The sequence below is a fragment of the Anopheles merus genome, chromosome 2R (genome assembly GCF_017562075.2).
Source record: "Anopheles merus strain MAF chromosome 2R, AmerM5.1, whole genome shotgun sequence".
Taxonomy (NCBI): domain Eukaryota; kingdom Metazoa; phylum Arthropoda; class Insecta; order Diptera; family Culicidae; genus Anopheles; species Anopheles merus.
This window is the reverse complement of record NC_054082.1, coordinates 27,714,755-27,732,229: the sequence shown is the minus strand read 5'-3', so window position 1 is coordinate 27,732,229 and position 17,475 is coordinate 27,714,755. Positions and strand designations below refer to the sequence as shown.

At 44.3% G+C, this 17,475-nt stretch overlaps 3 protein-coding genes across 9 annotated transcripts in view; 2 read left to right on the top strand and 1 right to left on the bottom strand.

Annotated features, from left to right (window-relative positions):
• The window catches only part of LOC121590935 (uncharacterized protein ZK1073.1), a 44,698-nt gene extending 38,926 nt beyond the window's left edge, over window positions 1–5,772 (bottom strand). For 2 of the 4 annotated variants that reach the window (XM_041911125.1, XM_041911130.1), the window contains exon 1: window positions 5,580–5,727. The gene's annotated coding sequence lies outside the window, so the exon portion shown is untranslated. Of the gene's footprint in view, window positions 1–911; window positions 1,001–5,579 lie in introns of those variants that run through there. The other 2 variants (XM_041911127.1, XM_041911126.1) reach the window with 2 other exon arrangements.
• Window positions 5,773–11,369: 5,597 nt separating this feature from the next.
• On the top strand, window positions 11,370–13,481 carry LOC121590936 (uncharacterized protein C11D3.03c). 2 transcript variants are annotated; one of them, XM_041911132.1, is made up of 3 exons: window positions 11,370–11,596; window positions 11,725–12,819; window positions 12,887–13,481. In XM_041911132.1, the coding sequence occupies exons 2-3, from the start codon at window positions 12,157–12,159 to the stop codon at window positions 13,073–13,075; spliced, it is 852 nt and encodes a 283-aa protein (XP_041767066.1). In that variant the 5' UTR covers window positions 11,370–11,596; window positions 11,725–12,156; the 3' UTR covers window positions 13,076–13,481. The 2 variants fall into 2 exon arrangements, with proteins under 2 accessions (XP_041767066.1, XP_041767067.1); XM_041911133.1 differs by lacking the exon at window positions 11,370–11,596 and having other exon boundaries at window positions 11,715–12,819.
• A 274-nt stretch (window positions 13,482–13,755) lies between these two features.
• Window positions 13,756–17,415, top strand: LOC121587763 (protein jagunal). 3 transcript variants are annotated; one of them, XM_041904862.1, is made up of 4 exons: window positions 13,756–13,851; window positions 13,919–14,232; window positions 15,111–15,489; window positions 15,809–17,415. In XM_041904862.1, the coding sequence occupies exons 2-4, from the start codon at window positions 14,144–14,146 to the stop codon at window positions 15,938–15,940; spliced, it is 600 nt and encodes a 199-aa protein (XP_041760796.1). In that variant the 5' UTR covers window positions 13,756–13,851; window positions 13,919–14,143; the 3' UTR covers window positions 15,941–17,415. The 3 variants fall into 3 exon arrangements, with proteins under 3 accessions (XP_041760796.1, XP_041760798.1, XP_041760795.1); XM_041904864.1 differs by having other exon boundaries at window positions 13,757–13,856; window positions 15,111–15,483; XM_041904861.1 differs by having other exon boundaries at window positions 13,757–13,856.
• Window positions 17,416–17,475: the final 60 nt, after the last annotated feature.

Sequence of the window (17,475 nt, the reverse complement as noted above, 5' to 3'; positions counted from 1 at the left end):
AAAAGTTTGCCGAGCACTGCTGTTAATCATTTTCTGATTCCTGGAGCTAACATTCGAACAAGAACTTTTTTGCACCTGTCTTCTGGAAACCATTAGATGGATGTGTATTTCTCATGAAATGTTGCTATAAATAGGGTTTAAGAGCATAACCAGACGATTTCAAAATGCTCTACCGAGTCCCAATCCGTTTGTCGAGCGTTTGATGCATGATACACTTCCACGTATGAGTTTGAGATACAAGATATGAGTTTGAGATACAAGATACAAATAAACTGATAACCTTTCATTTTTGATACACTCAAATTACTTGACTTGAATAGGATTCATAAACTATAATTAACATTTTTTATGGGACGATTCTACTGTATTTTTTATAATATGAAGATTAATTGTTATATTATTTCTCATAAGAGCATAACATTAACACACCGAAATTATTATATGTTAAGCATAGACTTATGTCTAAACAGGGCTATGATAATGCTTATCGTCTGTAAAACATGATTTGGTGCTACTGGAATTCTGGATTGATGTATGTACTAGCTGATGGATGTACTAGCAATTTCAACCTGGCATTATCAAAAAAAACGCTGACAAGCGGTGAATTAAGTTAATTGCGTAAAGCATAAATAAGCCTTGCTTGATATAGCAACACAAACTTAGTAATGAGACAATTTCAGATATTTTTAACTTTTTATTTACATTCGACAACACTACTTCCCCTCTTCAGTTTAAGTGCTCAAACACATTCAACCTTTCGTATCGCTTAAATCTTCCTTTTTTTGTTAAATAAACAATCCCTTATCAGCACTACCACAATCAGCGATTACGCTTGCATTAATCCACACCCGCAACACCTCGTCTTAAAGAAAAGCCACCAACCACCCAACCGAAAGTGTCAACAATCTCACCAATAATTACCACCATCATCGTACATCGAATGCGAACGCCACACGTGAACAGAATCGACTGAAAATCCCGTCCACTGCCAAATGCACACCGACTGTACAAGGGTACGAGCCGCTGGTACCATTATCACCAAAGCCGGTTGTTGGTGGAATCGTTTTTTGTTTTTTTTTTTCATTTTATTTTGTACCCCACCCCACCCCAACAACCACTGTGATAAGCATGTTGAGCGTGTCGGCCGTTCGAAGACGTTAGTGCGCGTTTGTGGGGGCAACGGGGCAACAAGGGGCCCCCAACAGCTGTTTGTTAGGCAGCCGGCGTAGTTCGACAACGCGGTTTGATAAGCAACAACAATTTGTAAACGCGCGGACACAGATTGGAAGACGTTTGACAGCACCCAAGACGAGTCGTTGGCAAGATAAAGCTAAAGCGTTTAGGGGTTTAGAACCGACTGCAAAACCGGTTCGAAGCGATGGAGCGGTGTGAAACTATTGGCTGGAAAATCATTAATTTGTCTTCCAAAGTGCTTCCGGTCGTACGGTGAAAGATTTTGCCACCGACAATACCACCCTGCTCTGGCCCGACACACGAGTGTGGGCCACGGTACAACAAAGTGTTATATTTCACGTCTTGTTCCAATCGTTCGTCTTCGCTGGACACACCTTTGACACGCGGAAAGAAAAAGTGCCCCATAAGCTCCAGCAGCTTGATCGTTATCGGAAGCAAAACGTCCACGAAAACGGCAACGGTAGCAAGAAAGAAAGAAGAAGAAAAAAATCGACTCACCCCACCCATCACGCTCCAAGTCCCGGAACGGTCGTAAAGTGGTCAGTAGGCAATTATATTCCCATCAGCCCCCGGAGGGGGAGGGGGATCATGAGGCGACAACTTCGTGTTGCCCGTTCCACGATGGCATTACCGTCGGGCGATGGGCTACCAGCAGCAATATGGCACGCCGGACAGCCGGTACCGATGGTTTGGCCAACAACACATAGTACACATAGCACGGTACCGCGACGGAACATGAGAACGATAACTTTTAATTAAATCGAGCCAACCAGCCAGCCAGCCGGCCGGCCAGTGCATCCAGCGCGAAGCTATGCGAAGCGGGTGCGGGTGGTGCTCGTGTTGATAGTTCACATTCCACAGGAAGACACAGTGCGCCGTTCGAAGGAGCGGTGGGAAGCGAAGACGAAACATGACGCATCTTGGGGACATTGAGCGGACGCATGCTTCTCGCCTGTTCGCCTCACCCGTGTGTATGCATGCATCGTGTTGCTGAATTATACAAAACCGACCCATTCTCCATTCTCCTCGTTTGCCTTTGGCACGTACCCCGCGAGTCGGGGGGTGGGGGTGTCAAATAGACAGACAGAGAGAAGGTGAGGGAGTAAGAGAGAGAGAGAGAGAGAGAGAGAGAGAGAGAGAGAGATCTTGTGTGAGCTAGTTACGCTCAACCCCTTTAAACTAGCGCAACGCCACGGTAAGGCGGGCATTATGCCGTCGCCGCCGCCGCCGCCACTGCTGCCATCCGAAAACAAGTAAATTAATTTTAATTACTATTTATTGCCCGCGTTTGTTTATCGGGAACGATAATTCTAGCCCCCTGCCCCCCCCCCGACGGGTCGGACCGGCCAAAACGTACGCGCGTCGAGCGAGTGTGGTGAGCATCCACTGCATGTTGCGGAAGAACCTGTTAAAGATGTAGCTTTTGAAATGACTTTTGCTTACACATTTCCTTCACTACCAGAGCGAACCTGTTCTGGAAGAAACCGTTCGATAAGCTCATCGGTACGTTGTTGTCGCTTTTTTATGCTCCCAGGCACGTACACCCAGTACCCAGGGTGGAATGCATTGGTCGGAGCATTATCCGGAACCGGGAGTAAGTAACCCGGGGGGGGGGCTTCCATCGGCGAACGGCAAACAACATGGCAACGTTTGTAAACAAACAGAAGCACTACGAACGCACACGCATACACACCAACAACCGTTTGTAGGGTCGATCGTAAGCCGCCCGAAGCGTGTTCATTTGACTTTATGATTTTGCATCAATTTTGCAACACAGCCACTCTCACACACACACACACACACACACACGTCCACAATGTCAATGAATCGATAATCTTTGTTGCGACAAGTGTGGCCTTAACGGAATTCGATGAAAGCGAGCAAACAGTTTGATGTGTCTCTAATATTTCGCTTCAGCTGTAGTGAGCAGCAATGCGTGATATATCGTTACACAAAGACACATGCACGCAAACAGACAGTATATTGCGCCATGGTTCGTCTTAAATAGCGTACGCAATAATTTCCATTTACAACGTTGCGTTTGCTGCGAATGTTTACAGCGCGCACGAGGTCAATTTCTGGTACCGCACGCACACACCTTCATGAGCGGGGGGAAGTTGATGGGGCTGTTTTGATCTATTTGCCCGAAAAGGTGGTACCGGTGGGACCGGAAGCTTTGTTGTCTCGGTTGCTACAAGGTCGCCGAAGTAAAGTGCGGCGACGGCAGGGTTCGGTAGCGTGAACTATTTTTAACTAACCACCCCAAACCAAACAAACAAATCGGCCCCATTGAAGGTTCCTCCAGAAGGTGAACTCCAGAGTGGGGGGAGGGGGCTTTAATATAGTCCGGCAATTAATGGGTAATCTTGGGTATTGTACACACCGGCCAATCTGGTGCGCGCTATCGTTATCGGAACTCGGCAGCGAACTGGATTGCATGCGTTCGAAGTGCCCAAAATAATGACCCAGTTTGAGCGCCTGAACTTATGCAATTCTGTTTTAATTTGGGTTAGAATAAAGCAATTTAAAACCGTTTAAGATAGAGTCGTTCTCGCTACAGGTTTCAGTTTTCTTTATGACGGTGTGTTTAAATTTTTGTTACCAAAGTCACTAATTTATTACAGTGTGGTTCATTTTTTCCTCTACTTTTTTGGTATTTTTTATGCTACAATGTTTATATCAATCAGAAAAGATTATAGATTAATTATTCAAGATTGAATTGCGTTTGAATCATCTATATGTTATGTTATAAGCAATTTCAATAAAATTTATAGTGCCTTTTTTAACTATTAAAAGTACCCAAATCATAAAAACTGTTGGTCAACTTAAAAGACATGTTTTGTTTGAAAAGCTCTAATTTAATTAATATTATAACTAAATTTTTTATTAATATTCAAATTGTTAGATGTAAATCATCTTCAGGAAATATTATAAAACATATATAAATATTTGAAGCATAAATATTGATACAAAAAGCATAAATTGGTGCTTTACAAACAAGAATTGTTGACAAAGAAGCAAATATTGGTACTTAAGTAGCTCACTGCCACAACAGTTCGAATTTTTCAGACAATTATTGGAGCTTTTGGTCCAAAAAGGCATAATTTTCTGGTCAATTTTAGCTACAACGAACCAATCTGAAGATAACCTATTGATTGCTACTTCCACCAAGCCCAATAATGCCTAGAGCAGAGTGAATTGAATGGTCTATTAATGCCAACTGCTAACATCGCACCACTGACGTGATACAAATTTCATCCCCTTTTCATCACTAATTTGTATTTTCTTTATGCAGTATGATCTAACTATGAGTTTGGCCAATCGTATCGATAGCAAAACACATCGTCCATTATATTCCTCTTGCCATTTACCGCCAAACAAACGCTTATCGAGCCATTGAAGACGTGCCGTGAATGCAGAATCTGTTCAGTTGTTCTTACTGCTGATGCATCTACCAAACGCCCGATACTCATCCGACACGTGCCGTTGGGATGGAATCGTTCGATATAATAGTCACAAACAAACACACACAAACACACACACACATGCGCACACACACGATTGCTGGAATGGGAGGGCTGGCCGGAGCAGCACTGCCATATTGACCTGGCCTTCGGCTCGCTAATAGCGTTTGACCAATTTGATTGAATTTCGTTATTCGAATCGATCGAGGGACCGAGGTGTGAAGACGAGCGGGAAGTGGGGGAGGGTGTCCCGCTCATTCACTCACTCACGGCTTCACACCCAGCGACCGTGCGCACGAATTGTTTTAATGCTTCGACACGAGATGCACCCAGTTTAATCGGTCCCCTGGGTGGTTTGTGGGGAGGGGAGGTGTCAATGTGGGTGGAATGAGGTTGATTTTAAAACAAACACAACGGACCAGAAAGGGAAAGAGAGGGTGGGTGGGAATGTTTTAACCATGCACAGGTCCGAGAACATTAAAGGTTGGTTACAACTCTCGGGTCGACCGACGAGCAATTGGGAGGAGAAACGTGCGTTAAAATTAACCATTCAATATCGGTCTTTTTGCCATTTCCGTCCATCACACACACACACACACGCGTGCAGAGTGAAGTATCCTGAGGACGACCGGTGGCACATAGGCCCTGCAAAGGTGAAGTTCAAAGTCAATCGAAGACGATCATGCTGGGCCGACGATCGAATTTGGCGACCGTTGTCAAATTCAATCGTGCCGTTGCTGGGACACTTTATGCAACACTTTCACGCTACACGGTGCAAAATCACTGGCCAGCAACAAACCCACGATGCGCGATGAGAGTTTTAACGTATCGCGTATTCACACTGTCACACTGTTCCAAAGTCGGCAAAGAAGCAAAACTGTGCCACAACAAAAGGTACACCTCCCCCGTAAATGCAGTTACCGAAGCAACACTCCAAACGCCGCCAACGCACACGGGAAACTGTTCCTTGTCTTGTTCGGTTTGCCCCTGTGCTAAGAGCCAAGCTTTTCCTCACGCAACGCTCACTCTGAATCTCTGAGAATCCGTCCGATCAGATTACACAAATCAAACTGACCGCCCTCGAATCGACGCAGCGGCACAAAACACAGCGAGCATCGAGCACCGAGCAGCGGCAAGCGGTAGCGATTGCAGCGCGGTTTGGTAGTATGCTGTAGTACGGCTTTACCCCTTGCGATCCCTCCGCGCTCGACCACCATGGTGCAGGGTCGGCTCGGCCGGCCGGCTGGTGGTGGTGTTGGTGGTGTTGGATGGGAAGGGTGCGCTTTATTTCGCTTTTTCCCTCTCTGCGGTACGTACGTGTCACGAAGGAAACCGGCGATCTTGATTCTAACGCCTTCTCTGACACGTACACACATGCTAAAGGAGGCACACACACACACATGCGCGCTCAAAACACGATCGTCTGTCTCTTGTTTTTTTTTTTTTTCGGATCAAGATCGTGGGCGGCAGGGTGACGGTGGTGGTTGTGACCAAAGGAAAATAATTACCACTTTTTCCCCGCCACATGCGCCGCTTCTTCTCCGCACACTGTGGGTGTAGGGGCGAGAGAAGGGCGTCCCTTTAAACCCCCCCCCCCTCCCCAACTGGGTGCATCTTTTAACACAATCGACTCGAACACACACTGTCACGCCAGCTGTTGCTGGTTTTTAGGGTGGGGAGAGTGTGTGTGTGTGTGTGTGCGTTTTTTCGGTTCCAACCTAATTGCCAGTATCAGTTCGTCTGTCATTTTGGAGGGGTGGAAAATTTTGAAAAATTGTGTGGGAGTGTTCTTTTCAAAACTTCTTAAAGGAAGGAGATGTTATAGTGTTTGTGCAATTTTAATAGCTGTTGATTACTATTTAAGTTGTGTTGAGTTTTAAATAAAACTATTGTATGAATGATTTTAAATATTTTAAACAACATAATCTAGTTCAATAGATAATCTTTGCAGCGTGTTTCCATTTCTTGCGGTTTCACTTTTAATCCTCTTTGTCAGGGGTCGGCAAAGGGCTCAGGAGTTTTTGTTATGCCCTTCTTCTTCATCGACTGGACAAAATAGTGTTCAGTTATCGGAATTAGACATTATTTTTTTTAAGGTTGATAGTTTACCTATAAAGTACACATTTTTATGGTATTTTTTAAAACTGTTTATCAAAATATTATTTTAAGTCAAATGGCTCTATTAATAAAATTCTGCATTTTTTTATTGTTTTATGTTTTTTTTTCTGATAAATTAGATGATTTTTGTTAAATCCTTTACGTTTAGTTATAATTTATAATTAAAAAATATTCTAAAATAATATTCATATTTCAGGGGAAAAATGTGCGCTTTTGCTTCCGGTTTCGATCCGGTTTCGATCGGTCCAGTTTTTCTCTCAACCCTTCCTTTTAATTGTGTTCAGCGGTTAAAGAAATACAAGAGCATTTTTGAATTATACATTTTTAATACACATAAAGAGTTTCAAGCAAACCATCTATCTAATAAGGCATAAAATATAAAACAACTTATAAACTTGTGTATCCTGATATTTGACTAAAATGCTCGCTTCTTTGCGAATCAATTCCAACTGCTTATCTGAAGCACATAATCTCGGGTTATTCGAGGCTAAATTAGAAGCTTAATGTTGTATTTTAATTTTTACCTGCTTAAAGAAACTGTTGGAATAGCTACCAAAACTGTAAACGTTATTTTTATGAAAAAGATTTTGTTTTTTTATTTAAAGACTTGACATTAATTAATTAATTTAACTTACTTCACATTCTATTCACATTAATTGATGGCCCTTTTCTTGAATACTTTGCCAACCCCTGCATATACATAAGCCTCACTAGTTTTCCTCTTCGTTTCCATCCGGCTCTAGCAGGGAGGGAAGGTTGGTTCCAACAAAAACCTTACAAACGACAAATGTCATCAGTAGAGGGTTTATACAAGGTTTGTTCCTCGTAACAATTTCTTAAATTCCCACCGAACCGGGCGATGACTCCCTGTTCACGCCGGTGGATAAAGCGTGCTGAAGTCATAAAGTAAGATCCCGCCGGTGCATTCGTCAAGTAAAAATACACCTCGACCAGCCGCGGACGTCCCCCGGTCCGGGACTAAATGTTCTTGCACCGTGCTACGAATCGTCACCGTGCACCGTGCACGTTCTGACGGAATTTGTGAACCGTTTGGTGCCCTCGGTGTCTTCGGTGACTGCTCACGGTGACCGAATTTTACGAAACGCATAACGACTGGGGGAACCAACATTGTGAAGCGGGTTGGACGCTGGGACGGTCATTAAGATCGGTGTGACATTTTTAGAATCATTTTTTGGTTGTGTGTGAGCGAGTTTAGTTTGTTTTCCTCGTAATTTTGCTTTATTGTTTGGGTCAACATCTTTTGGTCCATCCATTCTTTCCAATATTTTTACACAAAAATGGAAGAGTATTTTAAATGTCTTAGTTAACGTTTCAATTTATCGTTATCTTATTGACGTAAAATCTGTTTTCTCTGGGTTTATTTCAATCATTTCCATTTTTAAATTTTCACTTTAAACTCTGCTTTAAACTGCTCTATTTAGCCATCATATTCATTAACCAAAGCCCATTTTCAGAAGAAATGCTTTCCCATGTACCTTAAAAAGTAACCTTCCATCTGGAATTATTCACCAACAGCCACACACACACACACACATGCCTCTCAGCCCAACTCATCGAAAACGAGACGTGCTGGTGGTTCGGCCCGGTGGCAATTCCCCTCGGGACATATTAAGCATCCCATTGGTCCCGGGAACGTCTTGTGCTTCGTGGTTTGTTTGCCTGCTGCTGCGGCTGCTGCTGCTGCTGGCTTCTATGGTGCAAAGGCAATCCCCTTTACTACCACTCCCAATCACCTATTCCACTCCATTAGAGAGAGAGAGAGAGAGAGAGAGAGAGAGAGAGAGAGTTTTACTGAAAAGACCAGTAGCGGATCGTAGCTTTTGGCTGGCCCCGGGCAAAAACACACCGCCAAGCCTCTGCATTCTCAAACAAAAATATATGAAAATCTCAACACCCCGAAGGAAAACACCCGAAGGAACGTGCTGTATGCACGTGTGTGTGTGTGTGTGAGAGCGAGTTTGGTGAAAAACAAGAAACATTGTGTTCGGGGTTGTGTGAGCGGTACGGGCAAAAAAGGGGAAGAGATGGTTTATTTTGGGGTGAACAGAGAACATCGATCGCACGTATCGGTCGTTTGGTGGGCAGCTCGAGTACGATGCACCACAGTGTATGTTATGCAGATGCGTGGTAAGCGAAGGAGCGGAACGGAACCGAGCGAACATTTCAACGAAACGCAACGAATTCGTTTGTTCTTTATGCGGGGAAAGTGGAAAAGGGAAAATATAGGAAAACCTCCGTTAATTTTTCTCCTCACTAGTCTATCGGGAACCGAAGGGCTTTTGCCGAGCAGTTTAAATGGCATCGGGCCGCATGGAAGGTGAAATAATTGGAAGAAGTTGTTTGGCAAGGTACCAACAGCAACAGGTTTGCAAGGAAATAAATCCACCCTACGGAGCGGGAGCGGGTTTGGAAAATGCGTTCAGTTCGGGGAACCGAGCGGAGGTGATTATTAGTTCACCAACCTGAATTGGCCGATCGAGTGTGATTGGAAAGTTTTGCTTCGTAGAATCGTTTAATTTGTTGCTGTGTGGCCCATGAAACGCGAATGCACCAATTGCTCACGAAGAAGAAAGCAACATCGGGAAAACATATTACGAACAATTACTATGAAAAATATTTTCAACAAATGTAATTTGTCGTTTGCTTCGGAAAATTTATTTTCAAAAATGTATTTGTTCCATCAGATACTGAGCAAAAATAAATAAATTTCAAAAATTTAAATAAATAATAAGTTTCAATTGTGTTCTAAAATAATAGAGCTACATTTTTAAAAAATATTAAGCATATAATCTTCGAAGTGTTTTTAAGTAAAAAGCAATCATAGGGAACTTATTTCCCATTTTTTATGTAAATATTGCTTTTGTAATTATTACGTTTAAAGTTAGTCTCATAAATACGAGGCTAGTCCGTACCAGTTGATGGCACATTGAACGATCAAATCGTTGTTAGGAAGGCTCTATTCCATAAAGTTAACCATTGAAGATGATTGTATTGCCTTCACGAATGGATCACTATGACCCACTATTCACTATCATTTCCGATTGTTCCATTCGAACCGTTCTCCTGGTTAAAGGATTATCTCTGATACTCTGTTGATCATGAATTACACCAAACATATATAATTTGTTTGTTTTTTTTTTTTAAATATCTATCAATCTACTAGTAAACAGAGGACTTGTGTAACATGTTGTAGGGCTGGTGGCTAAAATTTGTCTGTTTAATTACTAATAAGCTGTGGCGCTGAATCAAAATATATTTTTTACAAACAAAATGATATTTCATCGTTATACAATGCATGAAACGAGTAGAACATTTCTCTTTTAAATGGAATTTTAAAAAAAACCCTTTAAAACCAGTTCTACCAAGCATGTAAGTTCCAAATTTCGTTTATATTGAATCCCCATAATTTTTTCTTGGTAATTTCTGACAAATACAACGGAAACAATTAAATCCCAATGCGAAACATATCACTGTTAAAAAAATATTTAGAATGGCAATTAATTTACATTCCATTATTGTCTCGCATCCGTTTTCATTGAGTTTATGTAAGATATGAACAGCAAAATATTACACCATAACCTTTCAAGGATAGTTTTATTTTTTTCAGAAATAATATAACAACAATCATTAAAAGCTTACACTTGTAATGCGATACGAAATTAACTAAACACGTTCAGCCCGGCGCTGATTTTCATCAACTTTCCGTTCCGCCGGCATCTCGAACGCAAGCAGTGGATTTTGAACCAAACTTGCATGTAGAAAAAATCAGTTTTTTCGCTATAATTTCAACTCTACTCTATTAATCAACATTGTTGTGTGTGGGATGAGGTTTTCATCAACTGCAATAATTCTTAGAACACCATTCTTTGACTTGCTCACTGCTGCTATTCATACGAGAACAGTACAGTTGTTCGCAATGTTGTATGTTTCCCTACCAAAAGCCCAATGGCAGGCCCACTGGCATGCGGGAAAGTCCACTGGGCTGAACGTGTTAAACATAATGTTCAATAGATTGGCATGAAAGATTGATTTTATATACAACTATCCTTTTTTATTGTATTTTTTTTTGTTTCTCTTTAATACAATCTTTGGGTTTTATGCCAGACATTCGCCCTTGGTATGACTATGCCTAACAACATTTGGTTAAACGTAAAATCACATAATTTTGCAATAATTGCAAGAAATTGAAAGAAGTATTCTCTGCACTTCACGCCGTACTATACTTACCTGTCCTTACGTACATCCTGCGCAATCCAGACATATGAACAATTACGCAATGGAGGAATTACGCACGTGAGCACTTACACCGGCCGACGCTAATCAGTATTGCGAGCGATGCAACGAGGCCAACAAGTCATCAAAATAAACAGACAGAAACAACATACAAAAAAATCCACCAGTTTGTCCATCAAAAGGCGCAGTTAGCACTTGCCCCATTCAATTGCAGCTGGGTGTCAGTATGATCCACGTTCAAACACACACACACACACACACATGGGCTGCCGAGCAAACAGTGCATGATTAGGCATACACTTTCCCGCGCCCGAGACGGGCATGCCAAGCAGCTCATAACGAGTTCTAATCGGATGTCGGAGTTGATCACTTGACACGGGTTGGTTTGTAGCAACCGGGCGGCATCGCACCGCCATCACGAAACTAGCTTTCATTAGTGGGAAGTTGCACCTCGTCCGGACCCAAACCGTTGGCTTCCACCATACGCTGGCCACTAATGGCACTGCTGATTATCGTTCAATTTGCACCATTTAGTAGCATCGCGAGTAAGCGAACGGTTTCGGGAGGTAAGTGTACTGTGGTGCGTCTCGGTTTGTGCACACCACCAAAGTGCATTCTAATGAGGGACCATCGTTGGGGCCGGGCAGGTGGCAATTGTGAAAAATCACGACCAACCGTTTCTGGCAATTTCCAGGTCCAACGAGATGATAAGTGTTACGTGCCGCACGTCAGCAGTGTGCGTCGGAAGTGATGGCTTCCAGACGGGACCGCGAAGTTGTCGCTTCCTGTGCGAGCCGAGAATAGATCGTGGATTGTGTAATTTACATCATGTGCTGGTGCCCGTATTCAGGTGCAGATCACTTGATCGTGTGTCAGCATAAACTCACCGTTGCGAAATCATATCGGTCGGAGCGGGAGGGATCGGGAACGGGGACGTTCATGGTGGGGGGTAATCACGAGGATGGACATTTGTCTAGTGTGCTCGTACCGATGTAAACAACCAGTGGCTGGGGTGTCAAACCCACATGCAAGGTAGTGTGCGTTACGCGTACGATTGCTTCTGTTGTTTGAGGTTATCAGGCCTTTTTGTTTTGTTTATTAATCATTCCACTAGCATGAACCATTCATGACTTGCTTCCCTGTCGAACGCTCCAACGCCGTTCAGTTTGATTACAGCGTTCGGTACGATCGTGCTCCGTTCGCTGGCACGATGAAGCGCACTTTCGACTACCATCCGCCAACGATTTGCTACGACAAGCCAGCGATGGCCGTCGTGCCCAGGGACGAGTATGAATCCCGTCGGATTCAGGCGCTGGCCGGCACCCGCGTGCTGCAGCTGATCGTGCCGAAACGATCGGCCCGCACGTGGACGATGCAGGCCGGCGATGTGTGCCGCGTATCCCTTCCGGAAGGGTCGCAGGTCGGCGATTTGAATCTGTGGAACCTGGAGCACCCCCGGCAGGAACGGTTCTATTCGGGCAAAACGCGCCAGATCCATTCGACGCACCTGAAAACGTACGATCGGCTGTGGAGCTGCGTTCCGTACCTGCGGCCGATGGCCACGTTTGTGCGGGATTCGCTCGAAGACTACGGCATCGATCGGGATGGCGGATCGCTGCACGATGTGGTCGGGACGAGGTGTGATGACTACATCTACAAGCTTATTACGGGGCAGGATCGGTTCGGCAGCTGCCACAGCTACCTGACCGAGGCCGTGAAGGAGCACGGTTTGGGCGAGGAGGATGTGCACGACACGTGGAACATTTTCATGTGCACCGGGTTTACGCGGGTGAGTAGCTTGGTCGGATGGATTGCGGAAAGTGCATTTCTTACATTTTTTGTTTGTTTGTTTTCAGGACACTCAGCAGTACTTTTGTAAGCCAAGTCCCGCTCGGAAAGGGGACTGTATTGAGTTTTTGGCGGAAATGAATCTGCTCGTTGCGCTCAGCGCTTGCCCACAGGGTGATGTTTCGATACAGGTCGGCCAGAAAGTGCCGGACGAAAAGTGTTTCCCATTGCTGGTGGAGGTTTTTCGAGCGAATTGATGCGCTGCACGATAGAATTAAGACCATAATACATTAATGCAGCTCTTTATGAAATTAAATGTTTGCTACGCTTTTAATCAGCTTTGTTTGGATGTTAAACTGTTGGTTGGTCTCTTGGTCGTTTACGTGCGTGTGAAAATGTGTTCAAATTCTGCTCAGTAACGTCAATTTCAAATTCGAAAATGACACCCTGAACGTACGCAGCCAGGTATATCAGCAGCCCTAAAACCGGTTTTGTGAACTCGCCAACGCGAATTTTCCTCACTGGCGATGTTTTTTGTAAGTCGTTGTGATGGTTTTTTACATTTCGAGCGACGACTTTTGAAGGTGCGCTGATGTCCGATTGTGTTGGTGGGCAAAATTAACGGCAAAATTAATCGAAACGAACACTGCCGGCAAGTAAAGGAAGGGTAAAGAATATGAGCGAGATGCAGCATTATTCGAACGTCAAAAACCCTCGCCATGTTGTACGGGTGTTTGAACAATGGTAACCGCTCAAGTTTTCAAATATAATAATTAGTTTTCATTATTTCTAAAAAACTTCTGACCTGTTGCCTTTTCTTTTTGTTTTTTTATTAATAAAATCTTCTCCAGACAAGATGCATGGTTTTAATAACAATTTATTTCACAATTAAATAGTTTGTTATCACCCGGTTTGTCCTAGACGCTTCCCACCGTACCAAAAGACGATCTGGCGAACTGTTGTCAGTTTTGAGAATTTCGCACACACACACGCACACACTTTTTTTTAATTCGGTATCCAAAAAGCAGCGAAAGTACGGTTCGTTTCATCCGACAATTCTTCCCAATCGTGCTCGCGCTATAGTACGATCCCTTTTCCAGGCGCTTTTGGTGGCTTCAGCGGTGTGCAAGGAACAGGACACCAAAAGTCAGCCGCCCCCGGGAACCTGTTGGAGGACCATACGGTACCAGGAGCCAGCGAGCGACCGAAATCACTCCGACGATTGCAGTGCACCGGGTGGCCCGTAGTGTGCACGGCAAAAATACTAACGACTCCGAGTTAGTGAGAAGCATCTCGCCGCCCTTCCCTTCCCGCCAGCAAACGCGATGGCTTCCCGTGGCGGACCGATGGTGCTCGGGACAGATGGAACCGACTTCGAGCACAGACAGCGCGTGGCCGCACACTACCAAATCAGGTGCTAATTATGTTTTCCACTGTCAGGGAGCGATTATGCCAAGGGATTATAGCAGGGCGAGGGTTGCAAAACAAAGCGCCTTTCCTCGCTGGGGTGGGAAAAGCGCCTAAAAATCGTTCCGCGGTTTGGTAACGTGCGACAGTGTGTCCTGTGTAGAGCTGAGGTGCGCGCTGCCGAAGCATGTTCAGAAGCATTGGAATATTTTATTTTTCCCTTTGGTAGTGCGATAGAATTTTGCTTCATTGTTAAAAATAGCCGTACAATCAGGAACGCCCCGCGAGCGGTTTGTGAGTGAGGGAAGACGTGAGAGTGAGAGAGAAAGAGCGAGCAGGCATACCGTTGTCGGTTTGAGTATGCGAGTTCAATTTTGCGTGCATGTGTGTCAATTTTGAGGCAAGCGTGATGGTGCATCAATTCTCAACCAGGATATTGATACGCTACGATGCATCAATTATCCTTGTGATGCACCGACTGTGCGCTGTGGCTTTCCACGAACACCAAAACACACCCGCTGTCCGTGCCAACTTGGATCTTCCGTTTCTGCAACGTGTACACACGCGTGTGACAGAGAGGGAAGAGGTTTGTTTTGATGCGGCAAACGTCACTTCAAACGATCACCCCAAAAGGGGGGTTTGGGGGGTGATGAGCGCGCGAATAAGGGTGATTTTTTATTTTGACCCGGCCTCTAGCCTGTACTGCATGATGCTAAGGTCATTTAAAGGCGATTTGTAGTACATGCATGAACAATTAAATGCTTCATCATGTCCGCACAGAAGAGATAAAAATGCTATCGTAATTATTTGCTTCAAAATGACCGTTATCAAAATTATTTAAATTTTAGTTTAGCTAAACTAATGCAATATCCTTCCCTTTTCTAGCGCCCTCAACAAATCCCGATTAAAGTACTGCATCTTCTTCCACTATCTGCTGTTCTTCGTGATGCTCGTCAAACTGTCCGCCGACATACTGGACCGGCTCGACATCTTCATACTGGAAATCGAGGAGCTGCAGATACCGCCCCCGCTCTGGTGGGAATACTTCTGGTGCCTGTCCGTGTTTCTTTCCTTCATCGGGCTGGCGGCGGTGCGCGGCAATCGCGTGAACGATATGAAAAAGTACATGGTTGGTATTAGCACGATCGGGTTCGTGCCGCTGCTCTACTGCATCTTCTACTACCTGAACGATGTGCTCGAGTATCTCAACCTGGAGGAAGGTACCGAACTAGACGATACCGACATATTCGTCTGGCAGGTAATTGTTAGTACCCCGATTGGCGACGACATACAGCAAGTGGCGCGCGACGGATCCAATGTCAACTTAATTTTCCTTTCCATTCTTTCTTTTCATTTTCTTCACCACTTTGCTTTCGAACCTTTCTTCTGCTGTGCTTTTGTGTCTGTTTGGGTGTTGCGCTTTCTGGCCTGCACCTGCTGCACATTTTCACGTTATTTTTTTACACGATTTTCTACTTTCTTCCTTCAACATTTGGCACAATTGCGCACCCACTCATCACTGTTAAACAAACGTTTTCTTTCTTTATCTTTCCGTGGTTCTAAACCGATCCACTCTTTCGTAGGGCTATCCGTACGGACTGCTGTGGTACGGGTTCGTGCTAATGGCCTTCCAGGTGCACTTTTTCTCGCTGTTCTTTGCCTGGAATCTGATCAAAGCCTGGAGACAGCGTGGCGCACTCAAGAAGGGCCAGTAAGAAGGGAATGCACAGAGCGCGCTATCCTTCCATCCTCCGAAGCCGCGTGTATGGCGGCGCACCGCTCGACAACGCTCAAACTGCACCCACTAACACACACACACACACTCTTATAAGCACCAGAACCACCCGAAAACCCCCCTGGAACAGCACTGTACGGGCGCTTTGCTCAATCAATTGCCCACCATGCGAGCGGCCTGGAAAGATGCAGACACTTCACCCTTCCCAAGCAAAACCCCATTCGACAAAGACAATATACCTAGTGTTCGTGTGGGTGAAGTGTGTCACACGACTAGTCTGTTGATGTAAACGATAATGGTAGAACTGTGTTACTATTCCGTAACGACGAAAGCATCCGGTAGCTTACTCTAATGAGCCGAAAAGCGACTGCTTCGCATGGCATGGTGTTACGTTTAGCGGACAGCAGCTAGCAATGAATGATAGAAACGATCCCCCCAGTTGAACCAATCCTGCCTGTGGACGGGCATACTGTTTCCGGATTTTGGTTAGCAAAAAACGTATCCCGTTCGCTTGTTATGTTTTCTTATCTAGTTGACTAAGTAGAAACACGTACAGAAACAACCTGTGTTTCGTTTTCGCTTCCAAATTAGTAGCTGTTTTTTAATCGATTTAGTTTCATCATCATTGCCCGCATTATGCTTGGATGCATCGCGTTGTAGGAAGCTTTTGTTTAGCTCTAGACAACGAATCTAAGCTCCGTTGAGGTAATGTTTAATGCTCGTACTGCCCCCATGGACAAAGCAACGTAAAGTAACCAACAACTTGAAGCAAGGAGGAAACGTTTAACATACACTGTGCTCAACTATTTAATGTGTAGATGATGAATAAGACTAGCATCGTTTTGCATCGTTATCATCGTCCATAGTAATGACAAAAAAAGCTATTCCCCTTGTAAAGGAAGCGAAGGAACACACGGGAGAGATACCAACATCGCCGAAGACGAACGAATGGAAAAGCGAAAACAGAACCGGAGAAAGATGGACGACGCTCTCTTTGTGGATACCTGGAATAACCTCGACAGCACAGCAAGGTTTTGCCAACTGCCCCCGTTGCTTGCGTTGAAGCTAGATCTAGAAATTAGATCTCCTTCACCAATTTCTATCGATCTTTTGTTTGGTTGTGTGTGTGTTTTTTTAAAGTGTAATGTTTGATTTTGTTAATATACATTGTTTTTGTTTTCCTTAGTGATCTCTCTCTGTTTTCCCAAGTTTAACCGATCCTAGTGCAATGAACGATCACACCTCTGCCCGCCCAACCCCAACCCGCGACGGGAATTGATTTTAATTTAAATGAAATCCGGTCTTACTTAAATGGGGTTTTGCTTTGTGCTGTACTGCTGACATGATGTTAAGTAAACGGCGAATGGAAAAATGACGACGACGACAACAATGACGACTATTTAAACGAGCAAGACAAGCTGTAAAACACGAATAGTAAGGGGGGGGGGGGGGAAAGAATGAAAGAAGAACGAAAAGAAGGAATGACTGTGAAGAGGAAATATTTTTTTAGTAGAA

What these genes read in the sequence shown, in the direction of transcription:
- LOC121590936 (XM_041911132.1), top strand. Translation starts at nt 12,157, where the DNA reads ATGACTTGCTTCCCTGTCGAACGCTCCAACGCCGTTCAGTTTGATTAC. An exon ending in TGTGCACCGGGTTTACGCGG is followed by an intron (nt 12,820 to 12,886) that starts GTGAGTAGCTTG and finishes GTTTGTTTTCAG; the next exon opens with GACACTCAGCAGTACTTTTG.
- LOC121587763 (XM_041904862.1), top strand. Translation starts at nt 14,144, where the DNA reads ATGGCTTCCCGTGGCGGACCGATGGTGCTCGGGACAGATGGAACCGAC. An exon ending in GCCGCACACTACCAAATCAG is followed by an intron (nt 14,233 to 15,110) that starts GTGCTAATTATG and finishes TCCCTTTTCTAG; the next exon opens with CGCCCTCAACAAATCCCGAT. An exon ending in TATTCGTCTGGCAGGTAATT is followed by an intron (nt 15,490 to 15,808) that starts GTTAGTACCCCG and finishes ACTCTTTCGTAG; the next exon opens with GGCTATCCGTACGGACTGCT.